Source organism: Bombus affinis, chromosome 4, assembly GCF_024516045.1.
Source record: "Bombus affinis isolate iyBomAffi1 chromosome 4, iyBomAffi1.2, whole genome shotgun sequence".
NCBI lineage: Eukaryota > Metazoa > Arthropoda > Insecta > Hymenoptera > Apidae > Bombus > Bombus affinis.
Window position 1 is genome coordinate 9,084,956 of NC_066347.1, and position 25,192 is coordinate 9,110,147.

The window sequence follows — 25,192 nt, forward strand, 5'->3', positions numbered from 1 at the left end:
TTAATTACTCAAGGTTTCAGTACAAATAATACTATAGAGCATAAAATGAATGATTAATAAGGGATTTAATTCTTTGCTATCTAAATAATCGATTTTCATCATCAATTCGAAACAATAAACTCTAACCCATTCCTCCATCTTCTCCTCGCGTAGACGTTTGTGTTCTAAGAATTCTCTTTCTTGTTGTAGTTTCACGGCAGCTTCCGTTGCACGCGCTTCCGCCTCAGCGCGCTTTCGCGCATCCCTCGTTTCCTCTGCGGTTAATCCTAATGAAGTAGAAGATGCAATAGAAAATTATGCTAATGCGTCACTGAAAAATAAGTAAAAAATTTACGTCAAACACGACGGAAATGAAATCGAATATTTAAGAAAGGAATTTAATGACCGAAGTAAAAAACGAATTAACGTACATAAGTTTGTAAATGTAAAATATGCAGATCTTGTTTTCCAAGTTACACAAATTACAGTTTGCTGTGATCTGTGTAAATGGAATTAATAAACGGCTCGTGCATATAAACGCCGATGAGATTAATATATCCAATGTCAGAATTTTACAAAAACTTGGTAGAGATTCTATAAGAAAAGTTACCCTAATATACATACTTTTTCTCGACAACGAAGGAAAACAGTCTACTCAACCAGATGATAAACGACAAATTTGGCAATGTCAAAGGCATATCTCACCGTAGTTTCTCGGGGGGCCGACTCTCTGGAGACATTGATAAATTGTGGGGAACATATCGGGGCATACGTCGTCCTCTACGTCGATGATGAGAGGATGAATTTCAATTTCATCGAAAAAATTCAACGGTGTATTATCGTCGGTGTTTCTCTTTCTGAAAAAAGCGATGAAAGCGAAGTATTTTTTAGCTTTATCCGATCTTGATAGCTCTGGAAAAACGGAAAATTATGGACTGCAACGCGATGTTGTAATAATTTTGATACTTCGCGTAATAAACATTGGCCGGATAGCAACGAGTTTTTTGATTTAATAACAATCCGTGTCATCAGTTACCGCGTGATTTGATAATATTTTTTATTGCCTCCACTGCGCCGTAATATTTCAAATACGTATTTTGGTAGATGTCGTACGAATAACGTTGCCAATTGTTATTGAACCTGCTCTGAAAAAATTTCACAATCATCGCTCTTTTTAAAATAACAGATCTATTAAAAAGTAGGGAACAAAAATATGTTTTATTCTTTCATGAAAAACAAGTTATGCCATTTTTCACTTGAACAAATACAGATTCAATATATCGTTTCCTATACTTCGTTTTTGGACAAAAATCTACATGTGCTACTTTTCCACTGAAATCCATTTTTTAAAAAGATTTCTCTTTTCTCGGGTAATACTAACAAATTTCTTGTAAATAATCACAACAGGCAATATATTGAATTTCTTATAATTAATCTGACACAAATAAAACAGCACAAATATAAGCAAGAAAACTTTACTGCGGTGAAATACCGCGACATAATTTCACGAAGCATCGAGATTTTTACAAAGCATCTGGCCGTTGCGCCGTTAAGATTTTATTAACTGGAGTCCATCTATATAATTCTTAGAATTTTATGAAACTACTATGATAATTTTGCTGCGGTACTCATGTTTAATTAACCTCCGGTTAGCTGTGTGGCCGTACATTATCAACGCAATTCGAACCGGATTCGGCGATGTACTCGCATACGATTACCTGTATTCCTTCAAACGGCGCATCATATGTTCCTCCGTGTAATGGGTGCCCTGGATCTCTTTCTCGGGTCGTTGAATAATTCTTTCCTTCAGAAACTCGTCGCTGGCTTCCAACGAAACCACCAACTCAGGCATAATCGACTGCATCGTATCTGTCTCGGCATCTTCTCCCAATTCTTCGTCGAATTCAGTTAAACTTTCTCCGCCGAACAATGTTTTCGCTTGTTCCAGCGTCTTCGGATAGCCGTCCATAACGTAGCCTTGGTTCAAGCATTCCTTCGAGCGTAACTTCCTCAGGAATAATCTATGAGAGGATTAAACGTGATTCAATGGTTCATTCACCAGTTCCATGATAATAATACGGAATAGTTAATTTCGTGTGAGCTAATCGATGAATGCGACGTTCGTAAAAGGAACCAATTGCAATTACAATATAACCTTCCTAGCTTCAGCTTTGCTTAATAATTGCTATCAGTAGGTACGTTTAACTTCAAAAAAAGACGTCGTTCAGTAAATGAAATGCAACTTTAGATCGTTCATGGCTCGATTATCGTGGATGTGAATCGAGAAAGAAATAGATGATTCATAGTACACACGAATCTAACTTGGAATCATGGATCATTATCTCTTAAAAGAAATTGTGCAATGGTTTGTAGGAGATAGACGTGATTCTTGTTAGTTGGGATTATTTTTAAAGAAAATTTCATCGAGAAAGATATACTTTAATTTATTTTGTTGTTTGGTTGTTTTGCGTCAGATATGACAAGCAGCTTACCACGTATTTTCTCTGAAAAACATATATTATGTAGTATCTTTGATATTCTTGTTTTCCTCTCACTAAGACTGGGATTTTACGTAACATCGGAAGAAACCAAAATAAATATGAAACAAAAATAAAATCAGAAATACATCACAGTCGATGACATTGATTCTTACAGACGATGTGGAGTAAATCTCTACGATATAAAAAGAAGAAAAAAACAAAATAAGTACGGCATAAAAGATCAAGCTACAAGAGTAGTAGGATTATAAGATGAAAAAGTATTTTTATCTTTTCGACGTTTGAAGATGCGACATTGAACAGTCAAACGTTTGAACTTGACCCCTAGAACTTAATAGAAATAAAGCACAACTAATCTTTTCGCGTACGGAACCCATTCCCGTTTTATTTTTAATTTTTAATCTGTTTTCCAGCATGCACAGCTCCCCTTTTTGTCCCAAATAGCTCTTCCTCGAAGCTCTCGCGTCAGTATCTAATTCGCTGGTCAAACGTTTATCACGAATAGCCATCTTTTTCCCCCCAGTCGTTCGCGCTTCAACTGCTCAAGTTCTTTAGTCGGTTTCAAAGCAACTACGCTCTTTTTTGTTGACGTCGCTCTTGCGACTGTCTGTGCATCGAGCGAACTACGCCGAGCATAAAAACACGCGACTATCGCTGCTCGATATCCAGACTAGTTAAACCCGTAAGACAAAGCAACAAAAAAGAAGAGGATTTCTCAATGAAAAACGTCTGGCTTTTTTAGCATCGTTCTGCAACTGTTCGCGCATTGCTCGAACCTTGTCGAGTCCAGGATTGGACAACCGTTTCTACGTTCGTCGATTTGTAGATCAGTTAAATCTGTCGACAGAAGAAGAGGAAAACAGTCCTGTTGAAAATGCTGAAAAAGTCACGATAGCCTGCCATTCCCGTTATGCCGCCACTGATCGTATCGTAACGCTTTCAGCGTGGCACTGTCAGCTCGCGAGACATTTTCAGTCATCCTATGGTTGCATGTGCATATATAATAAATAGCTCGAAATGATTCATGAATTTTCTAAGATTCCGTGAAATTAATAAACATCGTCTTCTCTTCAATCCATACGGTCCTGTTCCTTTCTTTATTAATTTTACCTTTTTATTTCGTACAATATATTTTCTACTTTCGATTATTACGGTCTCCTTCGAAGGCTTATTGCATCTCACCCAGTAGAGCCTAGCCGTTTATTGAGACCCGTTTTCATCCGCGTAATATAGAACGCAGGCATAGCGGAAGATTGTTGCAGGATGTTGTACTGGATGTTCTTTTACTGTATGTTATTATTGGCTATGGGAAAACACTTATCGACACTTGTCGTGGGAAGCAATTACATTCGCTGACAGCGCAGTTCGATAACCAATATTTCTATACTAGGATAATGGGTAGGAGGCTTCCTAATCTCAGAAGTTCAGTTTGCTTAGGGATGGCTACGGAGCAGTTCTAGTGCAAGTTGAGTGAACAGGATGACGTTGAATTTGCTAGGAAATTGCATTTCTACGAGACTTAATGATATAACACAGCGGCCCCGAATCATTTTAGAACATTATTTCCGATAAAATACTGCGTGCTCCAGGGATCGATCAATCTTTACCGTATTTGGAGTAAAATTCTAATAACGGTTGTCAAAAAACTACTGCGATCAATTTCATAAATTGAGAGAGATAAATATTTGTTAAAGGAGAAATATCTTTTAAAATTTGCTTTTAAATATTCAGTTATTTATGGCATCCGCTTGCAATAAACAAGCCTACGATAGTGAGTCATTTATTCCTTGAGAAATTGAATATTAATTGCAAAGACAGGAAAATGAAGTAGAGAGATTAACAGGAAGTGCAATTGTCAGTTTAGCATCCGAGACGGTCGTATATTTTTTCTAACGTAGTAAGTTCTACGGACTCATAAATCATGTTACATAAAACATGATATCGTAAAATGGTAAAAGAAGAGGCATTTTCAATGAAGTAGGTTACATTCAAATGCTGAAGGACCACCACAAAGCACATACAAATGCCACCGTATTTGCTTGAATGCATTCAGAGAAACAACGTGGTGTGCATTGCACATAGAAATGCGATTATAACGCAAACGTCTACGATCATGTCCTACATTTGAAAGGAACGTCATCAAACGTTGTCCTTGAGCGATATTCTATGCATCGTTGATTTCAGGAATTCTCTAATTCCAGGAAGCGTAACGTTCTATTTATGCTTCTATTAAAGTTTAATTATTAAACGAATAGTACATTATCAAAGTAATGTCAAAATGTCAATTTACAATGAGAAGCTTCTATTATTCTAATCAAAGAGATAAAATTTTAATGAATTATAATATTTTTTATTATATGCAAGCAAAAGTGAAGATTAAGAAAAGTCATGTCATCAGAATGTCGTCTCATAATCCTTGTTATAAATTGTATAACGGGAAGATCCAATCTGTACATAATATACATAATTCGTCTGGATATCACTTCATTATATTATATTGCGATAGAAACACAATAGTATACAATGTACTTGCCATCATGTATTATGCTAATACGGCTTAATCCAATTTTATGCAGACGTGGCAATGTTTATTAACAATTTTGACCTAAAATTCAAGCTATGTAGTTTGAAAAACTATTGTACATAACGTGTTACATAATGCAAGCACGCATTTCTTCGAAGAAACATGCAACGCACATTTTGCGCTAGGAACGCGAAATTGGCCCGAAACAAGTCGCGTGCCTTCGTCGCTTCGTCGCGCCTTATACACGTGAAAACATTCCTTTAAGAGGACGGTGAATAGGTCAATAGCGTTAACACAGATATCACGTACAGTGTTTGCGTTGTTGTTATCCAACGTTTCTTCTCGTAAATGGTAAAAATATGACGAAAGTGAAAGAAGAAAATGTTTCATTGTCTTTTTATGACATTACACAGTTACAACACATCTCGATTAGTCGTATCCCCTTTAAGAATTTTATTTTGTTTTAAAATATGAAATAGTAATATAATAAGCGAGTATTCCTTATTTTTTTATTGTCCGTGTATATGAACTGATGCTTAGCCTCATCGAAATGAGATAAAGTGTTGCAGAGCGTTGAAATTGTTTTATGCGATCTTGAACAATGTGTAACGTAAAAAACTCATGATCGCATTCTCTTATTAAAAAATTATTACCAATTTTAAAAATATTAAATGCATTCTTCCCATAAATTCATCACGTACATAGAAAAACATTGACTTATGATATGGTGAACGCTATATATTCGTCTGCGAGAAACAAGATCCTCTTGAAATTAAATTTCTTGCACAGAAATATCGATCATTAAAAGCAACCTTTAAAGCAAGCTCGTGGTTCGATCTATGACGCGATTATCTCAACTCCATAAATCAAATTGCATGTGGACGAACGATTGCTGTGGCAGCCTATGTGGCATAGGCCACGACAAGAGACGGACGAAGCAGTTAACTAAATGAACGCGGCCTTCTGAATATGTATTTGGTTTAACGTCCAATTCGTTTAGCGTATTATTTGCCACTAGGCGGTGGCAAATGCGCGCGATCGATACGTATAACATGATGTACATGCATCAGTTACATTCGCGGCCACATCACACCATCAAAGTTCGAGCAAACCTGTATCCGTATACGTTTATTGCACAAAATAATGACAAACGTGAAAATTTGAGAACGCTCAAAACAATTCGCAACGAATATTTTTTTAGTTATTTCACTAACTTGTTCAAAAGGGGCTCGTCGAGACGACCATTGGTTCTTTGCATGTTTCGCTCTATTTCGTCCAACAGTTCCTGCATTTCTTCGACTTTAGTGGCTCTATCCTCTTCTACGTCCTCGTCTTCCTCGTCCGCGTCTTCGAGCGTCTGCTCCGCTTCGTCCTGTTCTACTGCAGTCGTGGCCTCCTCGACCTCGTTTGACTGTTTGGAACGTTAGATCATTTCCTTATAATCGACAAAGTCGAATACTTAATTTTTTATATTTTTAAGTTGAAATTAATCAAGAACTAAAAGTAGTGTAAGAAAAATTTGAATGTCATCCAAAGTTATTTCAACAATACTGTAATATTTTTTTATAAATCATTTGTACTAACCAAATTTTCAATCGTATCCGCGATCAATGATTTCACATGGATGTAATGAATCTCGTAATGATCGGCTAGATAACGCGCGACCTTCGACTTTCCAGAAGCTGGTGGACCGAGGACTATTATTTTTATGGGATTCAGATTTCGCGCTGCTTTATATTCTCTGACAATGGCATTGATACTATCGGAAAACGGTGTATCAAGGTGCCAAGATATCCTGTCTGTGATATATACGGGGTCGACTATTAGATTCATCGTCATCAGATCGTAAGTTCGTTGCGTGATTTCCGGCAGTAAGAAAGCTTCCTCCTGCGCGATCTTTTTCACCTTGCCGGTAGTTAGTGCTCTGCTTATTTTCTACGAAACAGTTTTATATATGTCTCGATGATACATTGCAGCAAAAATGTACTTCGAACTTTTTCTACTTTTTTATTAGATGAAATATAAGACAAATACCGAATATCATGATGAAATAACGGTTTACAATTTTGAACATCGCATTATTATTTTTATCGGGAAGGTGATCAAAACATTTAATTTCTACAAAATTGAAAATGACTTTTATACAATATTTGATTACAAGACATAATTCCTCTTTTATTGAGGATAGATTCAAGAAATAAACGGAAGTCGGAAGAAGAGTTAAAGAGGTCTTAATAAACATATTTTTCAAATACAAAGTTATTTAGTTTTTTAATTTACAAGTTATTCCTAACATTACAAACATGCCATAAAACACGCAACACCTTTTCTATTGCAATTGCTCGAAATGATGCCGCTACTCAAACTGTAAATAGAACTAATTTGTAACAAGACATATCCATTCCGAGATCATCTGTTACCTGTTGACGCGTTGAACTCTCAAGCTATCCGTCATTTTATACCGTATACGATCACGTGATGGACTATTAACTTGCGAACTAAAAACTTGAACACTTCTCAGACTGTCGGTTATTGAACATACATTTATCAAACTTCTTTTTGTTTCTTATGTTTTTCTTATTTTTAAATTTTGATAAAAGAATCGAAATTTTCCCGGACAACGTGAAAGTATAAATTTCGATAACGAAAAGCTAATGGAAGAGATATTCGAGGTAATTTCCAATGTTAAGAGGTGCGAATCAGATGGAGAACGTTTATTGAAAATACTAATTAATTCCTCTTCTAATTTTCTACCATTGAACCAGTTAGAATTTATGCAGAATAGAATTTAGGTAGAATTTATTCAACAAAGATGTAATCGTTCATATAATAAAAATGTATCAAAACGAGAAACCCTCATGAAAACTTCAAACCTACAAGAAAAGAGATAGAAGGAAAATGAAGTATCACGTAAAATAATGTCAAAGTAGGCGAAAAGAGAACTGTCAAGGGACTTCGAAGATTTGTAGAAAGCAAGTTCAGATGACAGAGCGCGAGAAATATATAAATCGAGTATACATGACAAAAGAGATTTCGCCACAATACCTTGACAATAGTGCTCTGTGAAGTCGGTTCTTGTTCCGCAGCTACGATATACCGTAATGGGGGCCAATTTTGTAAAACATCCAGCACTACACTGTATACCAACATAAAATCTATCATTTAATATATCTCCCTTTTTTTAATATTCTCTAAAAAGAAATATAACAGAAAAAACGCAAAATGACTGAAATATTATAATTAGATTGGAGGTACATATACGGAAGCGATGTATAATATCGGTGTCGTGTTAATCCTGCGATTTGTTAAATCCTAGCAAACATGAACTTCATTCAATGCTTAACTGGAATTAGAATTATCGAGCTATTAACGTACACCATTCCACGAAATTATATGAATACGAATCGTTATGCTCACTTGGATAGGTCACGAATATGCAGTAATGGAATATTATTATTTCCTTTTCCAATGATCGGCAGAAACGGTGCGTTCTGCCACGCCATCTTGAATAAATGATGCAAAGGACCCTGCTCGTCGCCATAAGTCACTCCGCAACAAATCACTAATGTTTTCAACTTGTCTTTAAGTTTGGTTTTCTTTTTTACCATCACAACTTCCTTTTCACATTGAATGTGCTCCTTAAAGTTTGGATGAGGCTTCCTCTTCCTATAGTCTTCTTCCGTGAATGGTAAGTCAGGCTCATCCGGATTCAATGGTTTTGTATTGGCCCAAGTCATCAAAGTAGATATCAGGATGAAGTTTCGTACTTCGTTGTTACGTTTGAAAGCCTTTGGCGATATTTGCTCCATCTTTTCTAGTTGCTGAACGATGTCTAAAAGAAGCGGATAAAATGAGAAATTGAGAACTTTGATGACTTTTTGTTTGTCTTGGAAGTTTATTAAAGTGTGTAAGCAGGATATTAGAGGCGAAGTTATGGTAAAAAGGGCGAGTACTTGAGGTGTATTATTTATATCGGTTTTAAATAATAACAAAATAGGTATGTTAAAGAAATTTCATAGTAGAAAATTATATCTTATTACATGGTAAGTAAACTTTTACATATTTTAATATTAAATTGTTTCAATTAATAATTATACAGAATTCTGATCAATTATAATTTTTAATGTGTATTAATATATACTAATTATTAATACCTCAATTATTATTTTTAAACCAGTCGGAAGAATTGAAAAAGAAAGTATCTATAGGAAATCTATTAAGAACACTCGCCTTAAGTTTCATAAAAATATATTTAAAAACCTTTATCAGTTCCATACAATCCAAACTATGTAACTCGAAACCCTTGTAGCTTAAACATTGTTAAACATTGGATCTTTTACCTTGGCAATATCAGAGAATGCTCGACCTTTGAGAACGGACCTTTCAACGCCGTAACATAGATATGACACTTTATGCGTCCTGGATCTACCATTATCATCATGTCCACGCATTATGATAGCACCTATACATGTCCACGCGCACAGACTCAATAAAACGAACATCATCCCCGGTATAGTGACGAGAAACAGGAACGGGTTCAAGGATAAAACGACCGTCAATACGAAGCAATCGCATCGCGGTGGAACATCTGCGGCTTTTAACACGGGGTCTTTTAAGGCCCGCACGTTCTCCTTTTATCTCCTCTTTGTTTTTAGAAGAAATTAGAATTCACGTATTCATCTCCCTTCATTGTTCTCTTACATATATCAAGCGTTCGCTTATCTCCAGGATGAGGTAATATATTCTCTCCAGACACGTGATTCTCTCTTCAGTAGTTACACGAATAATTATCCAGGCAAATAGAGGATCGTTGCAGAATTTAAAATCAGATTCGAATTGAAATTTCCTCGCGGAATAACGACTCGCGTTACAATCTGGGCGGAGCTTCCGCGCCATTGCTGACCGTTTGCGAGCTCGATACGATTAATACGTGAAATTCAACCGACACTTCTCACGACTACTAACATTTCAGTGCCCATCGAGCCTCTTCGACCTGTCCCTGATCCTGAGTGATATCGTATATCACGATGCCGCACTTCATCAGCTCCTGCAGGAGCGCATCCCTGTTCCTCGCGTCTTTTATAATCATAACCACGTCCTCTGGCGCAGAATGCTGAAAGAGTAGAACGGAAAAAATTCCACGCAATAAAAACGAATTGAAATATACAGGAGGGTTGCTTCTGCCATTTTTAAGTGTTAGAATGGAGTTGAAAGGAGACTCGAAAGAAAACTTGACAAATAACCAACCGAGGGGGGTCACAAGAAAAGCGTCTTCCAGAGACTTGGCGAGGGAGTGGAACATTGAATTTGTATGAGCAGAAAGCGAACGAAAAGAATATCGCAAAATTGGTCGTTTAACATCGTTTCGTACCCACCGCGAGAAATGATTGCACGGAATAAGGGATCGATAGAAACACTTTCCCTGACTGTCGCGACGGTGTAGAAAAATAAATTTACCGAAAAATCCCAGTCTTTGGGAACTGTAGATGGTGGCGCAACATGGGGGAAAAGCAGTCAAGCGTTAATCGCGCTAAAAGGGGGTTGCGAGTGTCGTTTACCTCTGGAGACGAAATTGTTCCAATCACTTCGTACTTTCTCGGCGAGTCCGTTAAATCTTGAAGCTTTACATCCCCTGCAACAAGATTCATAGTTTGTTCCAACCTTTCTTTTCGCTCTTGCTCCTCCTCCTCTACTCCCAGTTCTTCCTCCTCCTCTTCTCCCAAATCTTCTCCTTGTGGATTAACGTATACACGATCCGATAAGAGCTAAAAATAAAGAACTTAATTGCCAGCGATGTTGAAAAGAAAGATGCTACGTGTGTACGGGCGTCGATCCGCATAATATTACTAAACTGAAAGCATGATATGATAGCAAGTGATTCTATATGAAAAAATAAGTGGAAGATATAGGGTGATATTTTTTCCATATTAAATTTTCTTCCCTTTCTTCCATTTGTATTCTTTTCTATCTGTTTAAGGAGTGAAGTATGAAATAATATGGAATGACGGAAGAAATATTTTTTATCCAACAAACATATATATCATCCACATCTTAGTGTTTTAATAGTATTGCCTGGAGGATGTAAATTTGGAGCATCCGGCGACAAGTAATTTGTCATACATCTTCTCTTCCCACGGGGTTTCGATTATGTATGATAATACCCGCTAAGCTCAGAGGAGGTGAAAATAATTGGTTTAACCATTCAGCTTTCAAATTTTGTATATAATTGGCGCACAATATGCATAGTAATATGTTTAAAGCGTAGGATGCATAAATTTCCAATCTCAACAGTAAAAACGACAAATCTTGGTAAAAGGACTTTATTCTACGGATTTACGTTCCTTTCTTCATAAATCTCTCCGTTTCGTATCACCAGTTCGGCGATATCTTATGTATCGATCTTTCACTTTAGTTTCGGGAAAGGACCTTTCATCAAAGAACTTTATTGCACTACGCCGATAGAAAGACGATTATTGCATCCGGTGTATCAATGACGCAGCAAAAAGAGCGATTTCCGTTTAAAATGAGCGTAGTTAGCAGTTTCCGACGGGATTCCCGATTAAATCTAATCGGTCAAAAGGCCATTTAATTAACGTTATTCTCCTCTGAAACTGACCTTTTTCGATCGTGTTCCCCAAGTTTATGGCGCAAGAAATTCGATTTGTAGTTTCTCTCGTTCGACTTTTTGACGGGTCACCAATCGAGAATCGAATTATATCACGGCCAGGGGGCACGAATGGGTACAAGAATAATGACCTATCGATTGTTACCTTTAAAAGAGATGCGTAATTTATTCTAGGAAGAGTAGTTCGCATGGAGATTTGATTGTATAGGTATGCTCGCGCGCGCGCTACAATTAAGCGGTTCGCTGTGAAACTCAGTATGCTTCCTGCTTGTACTAAATTAATTGAATGGGAACATTCTTTTTGTTGCTTCCTACATTAAAAATAATCATAGTACGTTTTGATGCGATCTATATGTATGAGATAATTGATTGGTTTATTTTTAGTAGGCAACGTAGAACGATCTTGTTTAGAATGTGGAATCGTAGCCTCTTTAATGCGGATAATAGCTTCATTATGGATATTGCGTCCGTATCGACGATTTTTATGTTTCCGTCGTTTTTTATGAGTACGAAACAAAGTATGGGAATAAAATATATCCATTGCTGGATTATAGTAAGAGCGATAAACGTTTCTCTAGAAAATTTGCTCAAAAATCTTTATGTTTTGTTCATTTACTTATATATTGTAGTAGGTCTGAAAGCTTTGCTATCAAAAAATAAGTCTTTTGTCATTTGAGTGAATTTAAAGATCGGTGAATCACATACGGACATACCAATTAATTTGTCTTCCTAAAGAATAGAGAAAAATTAGAGCATAGGAAGCAAAATGGTGTCCTTCGTTTATCTCAATTCCGTTTCCTGTTAAACGAACAGTATTGTCGATTGAAAATTCATTCACCATTCACAAGATTCTGCACAACAGTCACGTATCCACGATACATGAATAATCCATCTTTCGCGAACTACCACGATCCCAACTACATAATTATTTCACGCAGGCATTAAAATATTAACAAATTCCTCAAACTCCTACTGTTGATATTTTAATTTCATAAACAATTTCATAAATTTATTGAAAATGTAGAATGGAATTCGGCATTACGTTGGTAATTGATAACTAACCTCGCGTAATACCCGAACAATATTCGAATAAAATTAGACTAAATTCTATATAGAATACCATGGTGTTTTCAGAATATTTTATAATAATTTTTCACTGTATGACTTATATCTAATTTCAACTTAGCTCGTTTCTCTAAAATCGCTCGGTACTTCAATTCCTTCTTCCTTAAATTTTGAACACACGATGCTCAAATTTGCTCAATAATTTACGGTCTCCTGATGGAATATTTACGCACAGCTTGTACCATGGTCAACAAAGGGCCGCAAACCTATATCTTGTGGGAAACATCATTTGATCTAAAATGCATGCGAAATCCTTATTCAAGGTTACGTTAAATTATACCGTATCTGTTCAAGTCATATCGCACTTTGTCCCAGGTACACAGTCACGAGAATTATTTGCATTTTCTACTTAATTGCTTGAACGCGCCGCGGAGAAAGTAAGCTCCAGTCGCTTAGATGTTACCGACGACTATCGATCAATTCGCGACCGCAAATTCACTGACACACAATTTGCCTGTAATTTGCAAGCACTTATCCGGCAAAGGGGAATCAACGTTGCACTCGGTTGTTAAAAAAAGATTCTACCTGGAGGATGTTTAAAGAGGATATGCTAGAACTAATTCGAAATCGATACCATGAGACATGCATATGGGGTGTTATGAAAGAAAGTCTGAGACCTTACTCTTTCACCTTAGTTCTCCACCTTGTCTTCTTTCGACCTTCGATGGTTGCATATTTTTCGAATTCTCAATTTATAATATTTTTCTTTGTGTTTTTATTTCGAATGGTCTCTACGTTTTAAAGAGGAACTGAATGTTTCACTTTAAAAGTTTATAATAAAACGATACATTGTGGGATGTCGTTGAGTTTATTTTATTATGATCTGTTTCATGTTTTTATGGAATGGAAAACGATATAGCTTTTGTATTGTATATTTAAAAAATTGACATTAAAATTCTGAAACGAATCTTAAAATACTATTTATCATTCTAAAACTTCTTTGAGCTTATTTCTTACTGTACTATTAAATTGAAATATTTCATGATTATCGAGATTAAGCGGAACACCTCGTATATTACATAAATGCATGCAACCATCAACTAGAATGTATGCAAAACGATATATATGAGATTTTATGTAGGAAGAAGTATGTATATTCTATGACATGTATATTTTTATAGCATATTTTTTATTTATGTGCTAGTTTATAGCACGCTTTCCACATCATTATAGTCACACCTTTTTATGATGAAATGAAAGCTTTTTATCAGATATTTAGCACTTTTATCACCGGATTAATATTTCCTGGAGCTGAATTAAATTTTAAAAGGTCGCGAATGGAGTTCAAATACAAAATTATTCTTAGATTAAAATTCGATTTGCATTATATCAAAATATAAATAGCTTTTCTCAGAAAGAACTGCACGTGGCTTGAAAAAATTTGATTTTACGTGTATATGTCGTAAAAAATTACTTTTATCTCGTCGTTGGCAAAATCATAATAACCTCATTCATAATAACCTGTATCAAAATCATTCTATCTAAATGCTGTACTAACATTAAATCTTTGGTAAAATTACAGTGACCCCATAAATTTTTTTGAATGAAAACTTTTGATAAAGTTCAAATGTGAACTTTTCACGCTTACATCGACCAGTTTTCTGCCGTGATAGCTGTCAACATGATTGATAAACACGCGCCACGGTTTAAAACTCGGCTCGACAGGTTCCTCCTTCGCAGAGTCGTTCTTGGATATTCGGGGTGTTCCTGGATTATTCCTCGACGATAAGTTGACATTGTTAACATCATCCGCGTACGACACTGAAATCTTCTTCATCTCTGTGATTATCGTTTCTCGTACGGACAAAAAGGGACAAACCTGTCGCGTGATCCACGTTTGAATTTTAATTGGCTCGATTACACGCACGACTTCGCGCCGTTGATGCTTTCGAATCGTGTCCAATATCGCATAGAAGTGAAATTTCAATCGAATATAAATTGTAATAGAGCGAATGATAGATTTCAGTTTGAGAGCATTTAGAAATATTATACTTTAGTAATATTAATTAATACTTTTTAGTATTTTATATAATTTTTGTTAAATTGCTTTCTGATGAAAAATATATACGAGAGGATGATAAATAACATTTTGGAGTTTATTGTTGATTGTCGATTAACAGGAATATTTTATGAGAAATTCCAAGCTGTCTTTTATCAAATTTTATTGGTTGTATTACAATATTTAGTACTTCCATCTTTTTGAAATTGCCTCTCAATGTGAAATATATAACCTGAAAATAATAAATAGTATTTTACTGTTCGTTATTGGTTTTCGATTAACGATAATGTTTCACGAGAAATTTCAAGTAATTTCTTTCTCAAGTTTTAATGACTGCATTATCATATCTAATATTTTATGTAACTTTCTAAAATTGTCTTTCAGTGGAAGATAAATAGCACTTCGTAACTATTCCTTTAAATCATTTATCTATTGTTTAATATACTTCTCGATATTACAAACAATTTAAGTAATAAAAATCAATGTGATTATGATACAAAGTATAACGAAAAACAAATATTTTTTGACAATAAAATATGATTGTTTTTGTTACTATACATGGCTGATTAATTTTACACGAATTCGTCTTTTCTTTTTTTACAATATATCATCCACTACTATTTACAAAGACAAAGACTTATTATTCGTTTAACAATTCATTACATATTCATGTCGTGTTACAAAGACAACGAAATTAAATTATATTCACTTCATAAATTCTCGCGCACAATAATTAATATCCAAATTCGCTATTCCATAAATTGCTTCTTCCAATTAAGCTACCAATTAATTAAGTTGAAGAATTACGCTTTCAAAACTTTGTCGATGTAACAATATATATACGTACATATAATATAAATATAGATAATATGGATAATATTTGACATATTGTAAAATATTCTTCTTCAAGTTATCTAAATAAAATCCAAGATATCAGATTAAATCAAATCAATCGAATTACATCGAATCTACTTTTATTATCGTCCCTAAAGGTCTCAGAAAACTCGTGACGAAGAACAAACGAAATACAGTAGGTCGAAAGGTCGCCGATCAAATTGTCCGATGTCCCAGATGATGCAAGTGAAACGTGACAGTCCAGCTAACCTCTTGGAGATTACAGCGCGCGTTAGAAAGGTAAGGTCAAGGTTGTGAACATTTCGTCACACAGTGATCAGTGCGTCACGCGTCATGGTCATGAAAATCAATCTGAAATATCCAATTCAAATATAGCTCGTATTTTGTATTTCTCGATCGATTGGCCAATATCGTCTTATCATGAGTTTTCTATCAAAAAGGGATCGTTCCAATTTCGTTTCTTCATAACCACTGTAGCTGAATTTTAGAGTCGTAATTTGATTAAAAAACAGTTCAGTCACGAAAAAGATGAAATCCTATATTTGTGAAATTTGCAAATATTGACGTAAATTTTATATCGACAAAATATTTTTCATTACACAGGATGAAAAAATTTATCAATAATTTCATTGACTAAAATATTTTTATAAAAATTAAAAAAAGGTGATAGATGATCAAGCAATTGTTTCGGGAACTGTAATAGAAAAATTAATAGAAAATAAATTACTTTAAAATTTTTCATTGTATAACTATAATACAGAAATTAACGGAATTCCAACCTGCATCAATACCGTGGAACTCGATCATTTTATTGTATCTACTTGAGCTCTCTTTATATGTAATATATTTCTTTAATCTGGACATTTATCATAAATACTTCGTGAAGTTCCGCTTAATTAGAACTAGGTGCAGAGGGTAAAAATTTGCGCGTTACCATGGTAAGGTGTCTGTGCAACGCACAAACCAGCCCATATAACCTTGCCGCCTACGCAACCGGGATGCGAGGGTCAAGGTTGGCATGTAATCCACGCGGAAGATGAAAAAAGCTAGCATAATCGATAATTGAACGGCTGTATGGCGGGGAATTTGCGCAAATGGAGGGTGGGCCACATGGCTAGGCAATTTGAAATATCACTGGAAAGCCATGCGGCACGTTTTCCGAGCATGTAATGACTTCCGGGACTCGATGTTTCCAACGCTTTGTCATAATATTCCAACTCAATAGAGACTCCATTGATACCGGATATGACTGAATATGGAACTTTATTAAAATAGCGACCTAGTTTAAGAAAAATCATACGTTACGATTTTTATACTCTTTTCCACTCTCCTTTTCTTTTTTAATTTCACGAATTAAGTGAAGAATTTCAGCGCCCGATAAATCTAAAATGCAGATATACTGTAACATTCTGTGGAAAGAACAATGGTAAAGGGTGTTGCACGGAAATTTATCTCTGATGGGTACCATTTTAAAGAGCCAGTCTGTATGTGAGACAGAGATATCGTGTATTGTAAGGTGTCAAGGTTGTTATCATGTACAAAGTATTTTAATAGGACGGATGGATTTCATAAAAGAAATTAAAAACTAAATGGACATAAATTAACTTTATAAACTGACTTTGCTTATGATCTCGTTAGTGATCTCGTGTAAGGGCCATATCCTTTACAGCATTTTTGGTAGGAACATCTAGGAATATCCAAGCTTTGTAACTTCAATATAGAATGTGTTAATTGCATATATTGTAGTTGAAATCTTCCCATAATATAATAATTAAATTTCGAACTCAGTCAAACTCAGTTATAAGAAGAGATGCAGTTACAAGCAACTCAAGTTGATGCACTACGTAATGATACAAGGAGAGCAGAAAATAATTTAGAACTATTGAACTATTTAGCTTTACCTTTGCACCAGTTACGTATCCCTTGACTGCGTCTCAACGATTTCCACGTTGAAATAGCTGGCGCCTACATCGACTGTAAAAGTAACTCGAGCTTTTTCCTCTCAGCTATTCCCTCTTAGTCGACGAAAATAAAATATCCTCTTGCGAAACGACTCGTAACTCTCGTAACTGTTGCACCGCATACCGAGCGATATACATCAAGATGGTGGGCGGGGATGAGTCAGAAAATGGCCTCGGAGAGCTTTGCTACTACTAAAAAATGCAGGCTGGACCGTGTTCACCCTGTTGCAAACGAATATTAAGAGGCGGGTAAAGAAGTAATTCGCTAGCATCAATCACTTAGGCGCGCACGTAGAGACGCTATGGCATTCGAGACCGCGATTCTCGAACGAATGGGTCGTAAATCGAGTTTACGCCCAAACTTGCGCACATTATCACCTTCGCCATGCGATCATCGCTACCTTGCTCCACTAAACGATAAGAATGAAGAGACCTTGGTAAAACTCAGCTATTCAAGCTTTTTACGACCTTCTGGTGCGTGGCTTCACGATTACCAATTCGTTACGATAGGGTGAAAAACAAACCAGTGGAAGTCAGAAGGGTATAGGAAACTTATTGAAGACGCAAGATAGAGTGGAACACTGATTCCCGGAATACCGATACGACTTTATCGATATTCGATTTTATTACGAACGATAACTTAACCCATTTACTGTTATGATTCCTATTTAGAAATCATAAAAAGTTATATATATATACACCGTAAATATTATGCATTATGATCCCAAACTGGGAGTTTTTCATCAAATCTATCAACCTAAAATTTCCTTTGGATAAATAAGCAATTGTATGTACGTTCTTTTTTTAAATTTCCAAGTGCAGTCTAAAAGCGTAGATTTATCGTAAAAAGTCGTAGGAATTGGAAAGAAAAACGAAAGTGCCGTTTGATGGATGATATTCTGGTTTATCGTAGTATATTCTTGGGAGAAGTCCTTGCTACATGGACTATCTATGACCGCCTATAACGGGCCTGTGCAAATGCGGTGATTGCAAATCTTCGTGATTTTATACATTCAGTGACACACAAATTTACAATCATTATGAATACAGGGAACAACATGGTCGCACGTAATTCGTAAGAATATCGGATCGAATAGGTGGTAATTATTTTTAGTCGTGACGGGCTATGTAATTAAAGGATCGTTTATTTAAATAGGGCAATTTACGTTTCGCAAGTGTTACATGCTACTTAATTCTGCATTAGAAATCTGTGTATCCGATACAGTTTGTTTCTTGTGCGAGATCCAAATATTTCAGCAAATTATTAAATTTAAGCAGGACACTAAATTAAATTTTCATTTTAATTAGGATGTAATATATTGTATGAAAATTATATCGTAATATGCAAGGTACCCATATGGTTTTAATCGAGATAATTGTACCTATTATAGTTACATAGTAATTCTAATTTGAACTCCAAATCCACTAAAGATGAATTTATTAACAAACGATAAATATATATTTATCAATCAAAAAATACGAACTGTTCATACGTTGTTTTAAATTGTCCTGCAAATTTAGGGCTCGAAGTACTATCTACTCGGTTGATCGGCTACTCCTTTACTAGCCGCAATTTTTAGGTATGGAATCTACTTCGCAGGATTTATGCTTCTGCCAAATTTTAAGTTTACATACGCGTCCGATACGATTCTTGTATATTAAATAAATTGCTGAAACAGCCGTATTTATATAAAAATTGAAGAGTTAATAATCCGGATTGTTTAGTCCGATAAAAGGTACATCCAACAAACGAAAAATTCAGGTTCATATATCGGTTCAATCGTTCTAATCCAATCAATCATGCGGTAGCATCCTCACCGATTCCAAAAACAATATTTGTGCGATGGTTGTACGCGTTGCTTTTGTCTTGCCGCGGAATCGATATTTTATTTTAAAATGGCTGTATATATGATATACGAGCATCGAATACATTTTTGTATTGACATGCGTATAACCTGAGGATTTATGTAAAAGCGCAATGAAATTTATAAAAATGCAGATATCGTGTCACAGAGAGTTCGACGCAAAAAAATTGTATAGAATAGAATAAATTCTGATTCGCACAAATCATCTATACTGAAATATAATGAATTCTTTATTTGAAATAATTAAGATTTATTTTTAAAAAATGCTACTGAAATATCATGACTACATATACATTTCCTAAATTAATATTAAGGAGAAAGTTTGTTACACAGGGTAGATTAACTTCAAAGAAGCTCAATGCTCTAATTATAGAATTTCTTTAAACTCCTAAGCATTCAAATTTATTTAAACCTTGAAGTATTCTCTAATATTTCTCTTCATTTCTATTTCAAATCTCTACATTTTATAATTAACTAACAGACTTCATATTGATCAATATCACTGATTGTTACGAGTCCTTCGAATAATGAAGATGGCTAATTAAAACAAATCCGGATAATAAAGAAAATCGACGAGTTGGAAAATCGATTTGATTGTATTAATCCGATTAGTCGTAGTTCAACCTCTCTGCAGATTTTTCCGTTAACCATTGCCCATAACGATTGTATTTAGCTTTACTAGTTAAAAAAGAATGTATAGAAGGAATCAGATTTAAGTATCAAGTTATAATCATTTTTAATATCCTCGATCGCTTGTTGATCTTCCTACTGTTCACAAAAGATGAGAGTTGCCATTCCGTGTGAAGCGCGTTACGGTCTCTTCCGTTAATGAGTTTCTTAGTTATCAAGTTAGATAGGTTTCCATTTTATTCTGATTACGTTTAACTTTTTAGGAAGTAAAATTTTTCAAACATCTCTTCCTACATATCATAAAATAGCTTAATTACTCGTTCGAGGCTATTCTAAATTAGTAAATTAGGTGCCCCGAATAGCTTGGTATTAAACATAATGCATCCAAAAGATGTCCCTCAATCAGGATTAGAGGCTTATATTAGACAAGGCTATGACAGTTATCTCTAATTGATTACTGTAGAAAATGGTCTGGATCAATAAATTACATAACGCGTTAGCAAAACACTAATAAGAGCGAAATTAATACAAATTAACATCTTATTTAAAAATTAAATAATAATTATTTTTAAAACATTACTGTACCCCGATGTTCACTTAATGAATCTGTATCGTATTTTACCTTCAGTAATAAGCTTGAAGCAACCCTATCCTTGAAACATTATCTTGTCTTGGAACAACAAGAAATAAATATATCAAATCACTTCACTATTACCAACACTTCTTTTTTTGTTACCCAACTTGGCAAAACCGTACTTACAAATATTCTCATCAACGCTAACTAGATTGAAACTAAATACCCTAACTATATAAGTAAATAAATGTAAAATATTTAAATATTTAATTTTCTAAAAATTATAATTATATAATCTCTTTCGGAGTGTCGAATAAATCTACGATTAAATACCTACTACGCTGATAAGTCACTCACAGGATCCCAGTAATTACAATGCAAAAACCTAAGTAGAGGATACAAATTCTCAGAAGTAGGGAACCAAGTTTAAAGCCTGAAGGCGTCGACATCCGCTGATGTAGTGAGAAAATCATTGTTCGTCAAAACGATGCGGACACGCGAACGCCTAATGAAGCATCCTACCCGTTGGAAACTCATTCTATTTGCATTATTCGAGGCGCTCGTTGTATTATTATACGATCCAGGTGGTTGCGACGAGTTCCTGTCATTATGGGCGTTGAAGACACGATTAATAAAGACGGCAGAACAAAACGCTCTTCAACTCGAGACTCGTTTACGTGAAGATGTGTCTAACGCAGGCATGAGCAGCTCATGACCGTATATTGTGATGGAAAAACTGCTAAGCGTATGTGTATGTATGTGTGTGGAACTCTGTATATTAAATCTGACAAATTCACAGCTGTCTTGGATCTAATTATTGATTGTAATTATAATAAATATAATTATTCGTCCCAGCTATAGTAAAATATATCTACTTTTAAAACGCACATTCTCTGCCAATTTTCATAAATCATACCTAAATTTTTGAATAAATTTTTATTACATTTTATGTATCAATATCAAATTCCCCAAAATAGAAACGTAGCCCATGTTTTAGCGCATGCGAAAATCCATCTGGCTCTCATTTTCTCCTGGGCGACCCGCAACGCTATGTGTTACATTAATCACTGTGCATGTGCTTTAAACGAAGCGTTATTCTTCATTTGCATCAACTTCTGCCGACGTTGCGAAAATCATCTATGACTTTTTGCTGTCGGACTTTAAATGACTCACCGTGTGACATATTGTAGGCTTAAAAGGCATGGACAATAAACATTTTACCTACGCTCTTTTCTGTTTCTTCTTTCGTTCCTTTCTTTGCCGTGAGCGGAGGCGCTTGTTAGGCAAAGCGAGCAACTTTGGGAATGTTTTATTATGTCGCGGTTTATCAAAGAATGTTACTACTTCTTTTTCTTAGTGAATTTGTATTTTTAATTAATTACATAACAGAGAAACATGAAATTTGTGACGTCCGTTTATATCGAAATGATCAACTATCTTAAAATTAGAAGATAGAACATTGTAATTTTATTCTTTTATCATTAGGTAAATCTTCAACCATATTCAAGTGTATCTATTGTCGATTCATACGAATTAAAATGTTTGATCGTGTTCACTGTATTTATCTTCCAGATTTAAATCGATACTGAAAAATATTCTTTATTTGCTGTGCTATGCATTTCATTAGAATTCTCTCAATTCTTCAAAAAATATAATTATCTTATCGAGAAACCGTTCTAAACACTGTTTCACACAACTCGAAATTATCCAAAGTTGCGCAATTAAGGGTCTGGATGGTGTCTATCTTCCACTATCGATCGGTACCATGTAACAGCTTATTCGATTTAACTGGTATACTAATTTCGTGAGTTCCTCGCGTGCTTTGCTAATCTCTAGACGAAAAGACATTCCTTCCCTTGATTAAAATTTTTAGCTCCGTTAGGCGCCTTATCTCGCTGTCTCTTGTCTAATTTAATTAACTACCAGCTTAGGCCTTTGAACGTGTCTATGTCTGGTAATTAACGTTGAATTTCGTTATATTATCTCAAAGTCTTTTCTATTAACCGTCCGTCAGTGATTCATGGTACTTTAATTGAAAGCGAAATCTAACGAATAAAAAAGAAAAAAAGAACATATGAGTAGGATTGTTGCGTTTTCTTTTGAAGAAAATGTTCCGTGTTAATGTCCTGTGAATTTTCTCGCAGAAGAATGGACGGAAACGTTTCCGTATCAGCTGCTGGTTGGAACGGGAGTAGCGTTGATGGCTCTATTACTGTTAGCTGCCGTGAGCTTCCAATGTTCTTCTACCTGGCGATGGTTAATGAGGGTGAGACGGCACATGAAGGAGCAAGACGCTGAGAGCGAACTATCGCAGCAAAACGCTATACGTATCAGTCATTCTCTGCCGGATCTCCAATCAGAGCCAATCACTCACGAGTACGTCCAAGAGCAAAAAGATAGCAAAAAGGTATGAGCGATAATATGTGTACAGTAGAAACGAGCTGCTTTCTTCTTTTCTTTGTGTACTATGAATACGCTTCTTGTGTACCGATTATGAATATGAATTTATTAGTCTAGAATAGTGGTACGAAGTTTTACTTTGCGTATGATGTGGATACGAATAATGTTTAAGAATATTAGAAATATTAGAAAACTTTTGCATCTTTCTATGTCGATATACGCTTTATTTAAGAATAACGAAGATTGTGACGTAATACGCAAATCGAGCACTCTACAGGGATAGCAATCTTATTTTTCACTTGATAACTTCAGCTCATCTCATCTACTATCCATCATTAATATCCTACAGCAAAAACATTAGGAACTACGACGAACTTATGAAGCTGTTAATAAGAATAAAAAGTACTGAACGTAAAAGAAAATTAATAGACAGGTTTTTACGAAACGCGAAGATACTTTCGAATATCGCTTGAGTATTACTTTTTTTAGCACTCAAACTTCAAGTCAATTTTAGCAAAATTATTTTCTTAAGAAAATAAAATTCAGAAACTATAGAAGACTGTTCAATCATAATAATTTCGAATATTCAAGTAACCTTCTTTCTTCCTTGTAGATATTATATACGAAAATTATATTAAAAAGATTATTCCACTGTCTAGTTTGTTTGCCGCGCAAAGTTTGCTTGTAACAATACCGAAACGCGTAAATGGAAATTTCAAGTAGCGAAGCATTACCGAAGAAAGTTGTTAATTGAGCAGCTAACGAAGAGGCGGTCGACTTTCAGGATAAACTTCTGAGATATTAAGACGCAATGAACGTGTTACGCTGTGGCTTGTTTATAGGTATTGCGCCAGACGACCCTACCTATCGTACCGATGAGACACCAGAGTTTTCAGAGACAACTCTCCCATCGTCTCGATCTACCGATTAAATTTAGCATTTGCAGTCTGGAGAATCGTAGCGATTCCAGTCTTGGCTTGATCAAGGTACGCTTAGCATTAGCAAATCCCTTTTCTTCCTTACTTTTATAGAAGTGGAATACAGTTAATCAGAAAATCTATCACAGAATTCTAAAAGAAAAATTTGGTATTAAACGAAGAAACTGAAAACAATACAACAATAGTAACAACAATATAAACAATAGTAGCGTCAAAAAACAAACGATTTAATAAAAGTTTTTCCGTCGAACGATCTTCCGAAAGAATTTGACATAGACTAGACAATGTACCAATGTAGCAACGTGCAGACAAATGAAACAAACTAGCAAATTCAGTTTGTTGGAAGTTTTAAACGTGCGTCTCCGCATTTGCAGCCGGAACTTTACAAAAAGGAGCTGGGACAAGAGGACGCGGATAGTTGCAGTACCACGGAGATGGAGTACGCCGGCAAGCTACATTTTGCTTTACGCTATGACAAGGAGATGGAGGGTCTTGTGGTCAAAGTGAGTTTCACGATATTCCAACTGGATCTGTATTTTGTTTGCAGTCATTCGTATATATTATAAAAGCATTCCAGGTACAACTGGAGTTGTCATATCGGATATTGTTAGTGTTGCTTATGTTATGCCCCGAGGATTAAGATCTAACTATCCGCGGTCTACCTCTTGAGACAAGCGAAGAGTATTTCGATTTACGTCGTTGGCTGTATTAACTTCACAGAGAGAAATATTGGAGTAATTATAATTATTGGCGGATAAACCACGCCCCTCTGAATGACTGATTAATATTTGTAGAGTTATTGATCTCAAGGAATTCCTCCCCTTCTTTGCTTCCCCTCTTCATCGTTTCTACCTCAGATCTGCTAATTCACTACTAACAAAAGTATAAGTACTCGAACTCAAAATTAAAACACTTTTTAAGCCATTAATTCTCGAAGGCAAGGCACGAGGTACGAAATTAAACCGTCGTGCCGCGGCGCGACGCAGCAGTGATCCAACCACGAACACAGTTATCGGCGTATCGAAAACCGTTGTACGTGCCTGGTAGTCCGCTCTTATTCCTTTATACCGAGTGTCTCTATCGGCAGAAGCTGGTGCCGAGCTTTTTTCCAAAGCGACGCACGTACCTCGCGAAATCAACGTGAAACACAGAAAATTCATTTTATTGGCACGATGACCGACATGCGCGCTCTAGTTTCATCGTTCGTTTCAAAATCATA

At 35.4% G+C, this 25,192-nt stretch overlaps 1 protein-coding gene across 1 annotated transcript in view; it reads left to right on the plus strand.

Annotated features, from left to right (window-relative positions):
• The window catches only part of LOC126915839 (synaptotagmin-10-like), a 53,515-nt gene that overhangs the window by 17,613 nt on the left and 10,710 nt on the right, over positions 1 to 25,192 (plus strand). The window contains exons 2-4 of the mRNA XM_050720945.1: positions 22,780 to 23,042; positions 23,878 to 24,021; positions 24,348 to 24,476. Coding sequence (XP_050576902.1) covers positions 22,780 to 23,042; positions 23,878 to 24,021; positions 24,348 to 24,476 — 536 coding nt within the window. The remainder of the gene's footprint in view (positions 1 to 22,779; positions 23,043 to 23,877; positions 24,022 to 24,347; positions 24,477 to 25,192) is intronic.